The sequence below is a fragment of the Plasmodium reichenowi genome, chromosome 3 (assembly GCF_001601855.1).
Source record: "Plasmodium reichenowi strain SY57 chromosome 3, whole genome shotgun sequence".
NCBI lineage: Eukaryota > Apicomplexa > Aconoidasida > Haemosporida > Plasmodiidae > Plasmodium > Plasmodium reichenowi.
Window position 1 is genome coordinate 287,034 of NC_033648.1, and position 7,983 is coordinate 295,016.

Here is a 7,983-nt window from a genome sequence, read left to right on the forward strand (position 1 = left end):
ATATATATATATATATTTTTAAAACACATGAAAAAATTATATTAAATTATATAGACATATTACTACTACATAAAAAAAAGAAAAAGAATAAAAGATACATATTTTATGAAATTTAAAGAATGATGTTAAAAAAAAAAAAAAAAAAAAAAAAAAAAAAAGACGGAATAAATAGAATAAATTATATATAAAAAAAAAATTCAAATAATATATAAATATATATATATATATATATATATATATATATATATATATATTTATGTGTATCCTTTCATTTATCTGTATATATTATAAAATTCCTCATACTAAATAATAACATATTTTGTAATATTACAATTATATAAGAAAATTTACGCTTTCTTTTATATGAATTGTTTTATCCACGGGTGAGATTTTACTTCATCTGCCGAAATTCTTTCTTCAGCAGTTCTACTGCATAGCTGTTGAAAAATAAAAAAAAAAAATAAAAACATATCATATATATATCACATATATATCATATATATCATATATATATATATATATATATATATATATATGTGCCATAATTTTTTATACACATTTATCATTTGATTATATGCCCATTACTTTTAATATTAACTCCTGAGCTAACAATGATACCGACTTAGGAAAATGAAAATTTAATTCCTTTATTTGATCAAAAATCCTCTCCTAAAAAAAAAAAAAAAAAAAACATATATAATAAATCAAATAATATATTATTATTACATAAATGTCTTTTTAAAGGTTCTTTTTGGAATTGGTAGTTTTCACATGTACAAGTCAGCAATTTTATATGTTATTTTATTTGTTATATATATATATATATATATATATATATATATATATATATTTTACATGAACAAGTCATATTTTTTATTCCATTTTATATGCACATGTCATACTGTTTTTATTTTATTTTTTTTTATTTTATTTTTTATTTTTTTTTTTTTTATTTTATTTTATTACCTGTGTATCGTCGGTAAATGGAGGAAATCCAACTAACAACTCAAATATAACTATACCCAAACACCACAGATCCACATTACAATCATAAGGTATTTGGTTAATAATTTCAGGGGGCATATAATCGATTGTGCCACAGAATGTACTCCTTTTTTGTCTTTTATTTTTGAGCTGACAAGAAAATCCAAAGTCGGCTAGCTTGATTACTCCATATTTATAAATTTTATTATTTAAATGTTCATTAGAATAATGAATTAAAATATTGTCAGGTTTCAGATCTCTATGAATTATATTAAAATTATGCAGATAAGATAATGCATCAGCTATTTGAAAAACATATAATGCAACTTCTTCTTCATTTAAAGGTTGTTTTTTTTGTTTCATTTTATTTCGTACTGATCCTCCATTAGCTAATTCTAGAATTAAAAAAAGTCTTGTTTTATCTTCAAAATATGCTATAAGTTCTAATATATTTATATGTTTTAAGCTAGCTTGTATAATAATTTCCTTCAATACTTGTCGTTCAATATTTAGTGACATAATTGTGTCTTTTGCCATTACCTTCAGAGCGACATTTTTGTTCTCTTCCTTTTTTATTATTGCTTTAAATACTAATCCTGTTCTACCATTACCTATTGGATATTTATCTACAATAAAATCGCTCTGTTCATATTTTCTTTCGTTTTGTCTTAAGTTGAAAGATGATAAAGGTTGTAGCATGGTAGGTTTCACATCATCCAATTGTTCATCCATCTTTTTAGAATCATTTGCATGTTCACTTTTTTCTATTTCTCCTTTTCTTTTCTTTTCTTCATCTTTTTTTTCTATTATCTCCTTCTTTTTTTTTTCGTTAGCTAGCCATTCAAAATACGACATTTCTTTTTTTTCATTATTTTGTGAATTACTAGAATTAGCCTTTTCCGAATTACTATTTATTATCATTTTATTTTTCAACGATGTAGTATTATTATCACAACTATTACTTTGCTTTCTAAACATCATGGTGTTATTAGCAACTATATTATTATTTTTTAAATGAACTCTATCTTTTTCCTTTCTTAAAAATAAGCATTTATCATTACTACTATTATTGTTATTAATATTGATTTTATTATTACTGTTAATATTATTATTATTATTATTATTATTATTATTATTACTATCATTATCATTGCTTTTCCTTTCTATTTTTTTAATTATTGGTGGTATTGAATTACTTTTAATTTTATACTTCATTTTATTATTCTTATATTTTTCCATTTCCTCATTAATAATATCTTTGAACCCATCCTTCTCAATTAAATATTTTCCATTATAATTTGAATTCAATTTTTTGTCTGCTGCCACTCCTTCTGGATGAAAACTTTTTTGTTTTTCCTTAACAGGAACAATTTTTTTTATACCCACCATTTTTCCATTCTTCACATTATTCTTATTAGAACGTATATAATTATTACGATAATTATTGTTTAACGTGAGGGGATTAAAAACCCGTTTTCCCTTATTCGTATCCACTATATTATTTTTATTCGGAACATCTCTTTTTTTAAAATTCATTCCTTTTACAGCCCTATTTATATCATTAAAACTTGTCTTCTTTTTGTCTTTATATAAATCAGCCTTATCATTTAATTTTATACTATCAACATTAATTTTATTCCTTATAGAAGTATATTTTAAATTTCCAAGATTTTTATTTTTTTCTATAATTCCACAATCTTTGAAATTTTTCGTAGAACTACTACTAAAGGAAGTACTACTTATGCCTTTATTATTAGTTGGAAAGTTCGTTTTTTGTTTCATTAAATTATTTTGTATTTTGCTCATATAACGTTTGTCCTTTTCCAATATTTTGGTTTCATTTTTTATTTTTCTATTTAAATCAACAGGATTATTATTTAATTTTCCTTTTTTTTTATCTATTGTAATATTGAAATCATCATTTATTTTACTACTTGTTTGCTTTTCATCATCATTATTTATTATAACATTATTTTTTTTTATAAATACCTTTTTTTCTAATGTGCTCATTTTTTCTTTGTCCTTATAATTTTTTTTTATGTTCTCGTTAATATTTTTCAAAAATATACTTTTTTTATCCTTATCTTCATTCTTGTTGGAATATAAATGTGGAGATTTAATTTGTTTTTTATTTTTTGCACAAGTATCGGTACTAGCACTTGTTATATTTTTCCTATGATGAGTAAACATAAAGGACCTCTCAGAACGTTCTATATTCTTAACTATCACATTATTGTGGTCACACGGGTTATTCTCAGTAATCATATTGTTATCATCACACGGGTTATTCTCAGTAATCATATTGTTATCATCACACAGCTTATTTTCAACCATCATATTGTTATCATCACCTTTAACATTTATCTTATTATTACATACTTCAGAGACAATTTCCACGTTTGAATAATTTCTCTTTCCCTTATAAATATTAATAAATTCCTTATTCCTCTTTATGATATTGTCTTTTCTATGATCATGCACATATTTTTTTTTTTCAATATTTGTAACATCCTTTTTTATTGTTTTTATAGTTGCATTCAGTTTTTTAGTTAACAAAGTACCTGGCATTTTAGATGATAAAACATTCGATGTAATATTTTTATATTTATGTAATAAAAATGTTTTCTTTTTATCATTATTCGTTAATATTTTATTTTCTTTCTGTAACATATCCTTAGTATCACACAAATTGTTATTCACTTGATGTGTATTATATTTCTTTTCATGTTCTAACATAATTGAATTTTCATCATTTAACATTTTTCGATATTCATTTTTAATTTCTTTATAAAGATTTATTTCTTTGTATCCTGTTTTTTTCTTCTTTTCTATATTATCTAATAATGCATCTATCTTAATATTACAATTAACATTATCAATATGTGATACGAATTTATCATTTGCATATGTATTTTTTTTTTCTTCTTCTTTGATTTTATTTTTTTTTTCTTCTTCTTTGATTTTATTTTTTTTTTCTTCTTTTTCTATTTTATTTTTTTCTTCTTCTTCTTTGATTTTATTTTTTTTTTCTTCTTCTTTGATTTTATTTTTTTTTTCTTCTTTTTCTATTTTATTTTCTTCTTCTTCTTCTTCGATTTTATTTTTTTTTTCCTCTTCTTCTATTTTATTATTTTTTCCTTTCGTTTCATTATTATTTAGATGATGATCTTTTAATATATCATTTATATTATTTTTATATTCCTTCCTCTGAGTATATGTATGGTCATCTAATTTATTTTTTTTTTTTCTTTGGTCATATCCTTCATAATCATCAAAATATATATTGTTGTTTAAATTTTCATTTATAGATATATTACACCTTTCATTTATATTGATATTATTTGTATGTTGATTATAAATTTGCATCTCATCCATTTTATTATTACTTCCATATTTCTTATATTCCTCACTTTGTACAATCATATTAAGATAACATACTTTTTCCTTCTTACGTGTATCATCTTTAATATATGCATTATTATCCCTATCATTAAAATTATATTTTTTTTGTTCTATTATAGAATACTTATACGTTTTTTTCTGTTCATCTAAACATTCTGATGAATTGTTTTTTTTTTTTATTGAACTATCATCATTATTTTCAAAATGAACATATTCATCTTTATTACTATATTCTTCCTTATTTATTTCTTTGTATATTTTTCTCTCATTATAATTTTCATTTAAATTGTCTGCCGTTTTAATATACAAAATATGATTTTTTTCAAATGATTTACTAATTATATTATCATTTACTTCTAAATTATCCTTATTTCTTAGTTCATCCAGAACATTGCATGATCCATCTTCCTTTGCACTTTTCTTATTTTTATTTTCTTTCATTTCATTCTCTTTTACCTTCTCATATGCAACAACAACATTATCATGGTGATTGTCATCATCATCATCATCATCATCAATTCTATTATTTTGAACATTTTCTTTATCCACAAAATGTTCACCATCTTTATTAAATAAATAAGTGGACCTCTTTTTTTTTTTTTTACTTAAATTATCATCCTTGTCTATCTTCCTCTTATATAATAAATCAAAAGGGTCACTAGATCCTTTTACATTTATTTCTTTTTTATATAAATCAGCTGAGGAAAATATGTTTTCTTCTTTTTTCTTGTTGTTCTCAATCAAGGTAGTTTTATTCGAAATATGGTGAATTATATGATTGTTCGTAATATTATTTCTGTTTATATTATTATTGCCGTTCATATTATTATTGCCGTTCATATTATTATTGCCGTTCATATTATTATTACCGTTCATGTTATTATTACCGTTCATGTTATTATTACCGTTCATGTTATTATTACCGTTCATACTATTATTGCCGTTCATATTATTATTACTGTTCATGTTATTATTACCGTTCATATTATTATTACCGTTCATATTATTATTACCGTTCATATTATTATTACCGTTCATGTTATTATTACCGTTCATGTTATTATTACCGTTTATATTATTACTTGAAGAATCTTCCTTTTTACTATATCTCACATAATCCCTCATTACATCACTTTTATTGAAATTCACGCAATTATATTTTGTGTAATTTTTATCCTGTTTTGAAATATTTGAGAATTCATTAATATCTTTATTTATCAGGGTTGTTGTTTTATTTTCTACTGATTTATCATCACATTTTACATTTACATGAGTTTGTATATTATTATTTGTATTATTTGAAGTGATCCATCTTTGTTTTTTATCATTATGTGTAGTATATTCTTTTGACTGCAATTTTAAATGTGAGTTTGCTTTAATATTATTATGATCATCATAATTTCTTATAACATTTTTCTTGGTATAATGAACATTATCATTTTTAAAACTTTTGATATGTTCATTCATATTTTTATACAATTTTTAACACGGGTTATAAAATGTATAAAGAAAGAGGCATGTATATATTTATATATTATATATAGTTTTTTTTAATTTTTTATTTTTATGGTCACACATATTTTTAAAACTATAAATATAAAGAAAAAAAATATATATATATATATATATATATAATATGTAAGTATTATATCTTTGCGAAAATGTTTGGTATACAAAAGTTTCATGATGTTTTGTTTATATATTTTATATGATTTACAAATAGGCTATTTTTTTAAATTACATCATTTTGTATATATGATGTTTATTACTGTTTATGTGTAGTTATATAAAAAAAAAAAAAAAAAAAAAAAAGTTGAGAGGGGAAATTGCGCTTTGTGTATACTACTAATTATATATATTATTACTTATTTATTATAATATTATTTTTGTGTGTATGTCTAAATTGTTTAATTAATAAATGAATACATAATAATAATATATATATATATTACATTTATAAAAAACACATGCTTTTAGTTAATATTATAATATAATATATATATATATATTTTTTTTTTTTTCCTCCTTTTTTTTATTGATATTTCACTATGATATGAAGGGAAAAATATAAAACTTTCTACAAATAAAATATATGAAAGCCTTATGCTTAAAAGTATAATAATAAACTTAGAAACATCATTTCAAATATTATATAAAAAAAAAATAAATGAATAAATAAATAAATAAACACAAAAATATATATACATATATATATATATATATATCTATTTATTTATTTATATTTATATTTACGAATAAATAATAAAGTTATACATATTTCTGTATTTTCTTTTTCCATCAGTATTGATCATGATAATAATACAAATATATAAATTTAAATCATATATATATCACTGGTTAAAAAAAAAAAAAAAAAATACAATATAATATAATAAATGTAACATATATTTATTATACCTTTAACATATAATATACTTATTATTTTTTTTTTTTTATATATTTCTTTAGCATATAAAAGGAATTTATTTTTTATTCTTTTTTTCAAAGGATATATATATCTTTAACTTAATTATATGAAATATATATATATATATATATATATGTACATATGTATATATTACATTTCTTACGTGTAATTAATTGTACACCATAATAAATGGGAAAAAAAAAAGAAAGAAAAAAAAAAAAAAAAGTTATATACTTTTAAGAATTATTAATATGTGTTGGTTATTTCATGTTCCGCCTTGTACCTTATTTTATAATTTTTTTTTTTTTTTTTTTTTCAAAATGTACACGTAATTACATATATATATAATATATATATATATATTTATGTATCACTTAAAAATTGACGAATCTGAATAGTAAGGAGTATTATAGCGAGTGAAAAAAAAACAGAATGTACATAAATAAACGTATATATGTATACATATGTTATATTACTTTCTGGACTTAAATTATAAACATATATATAAACATACATATATATATTGAAAATATTACGATTGCTAATGTTTGGTCAAACGCATATGATATATATAATAATTTTTTATATGATATATTGAAAAGAAATAAAAAGAAAATAATAATAAAAAGTACATGTGTACATAATAAATACATATATAGTATTATATGTTTAAAAATTTTTTTCAAATGTTATATATTAATATATATAAGTATATATTTTGTCACATATATTTATCTGCACTTATTTATTATATATATATATATTTATATATATCAGCGTATATTCAATATTATTTATAGGATATTTTATTATAATGTTGCTATGAAACGTCCATTTTTAAGATTGTAAATATATAATAAAAAAAAATAATATAATAAATCAAACTTATAATTCAAATAATTTTTTATATATCATTGCACAAAATTGTATATCCTATGTCTAATAAAAAAGCATACATAATAATAAATATATATATATATATATATATATATATATATATATCATTGTTTATATAAATACAAATATAATAATGTTTGTGCTTTTTTAAAAAAAAAAAAAAAATATTAACGGTACCACATTTTTGTGCCCTCAAAAAATATATATATATATATATATATATATATATATATAACATATATTATATATATGATATATAACAATATAATTTA

At 20.2% G+C, this 7,983-nt stretch overlaps 1 protein-coding gene across 1 annotated transcript; it reads right to left on the bottom strand.

Annotated features, from left to right (window-relative positions):
• Window positions 1-359: 359 nt before the first annotated feature.
• On the bottom strand, window positions 360-5,853 carry PRSY57_0308500 (serine/threonine protein kinase, putative; the record flags this gene model as incomplete). The annotated part of the gene is made up of 3 exons (XM_012905712.2): window positions 360-437; window positions 586-669; window positions 967-5,853. The coding sequence occupies 3 exons, from the start codon at window positions 5,851-5,853 to the stop codon at window positions 360-362; spliced, it is 5,049 nt and encodes a 1,682-aa protein (XP_012761166.2).
• Window positions 5,854-7,983: the final 2,130 nt, after the last annotated feature.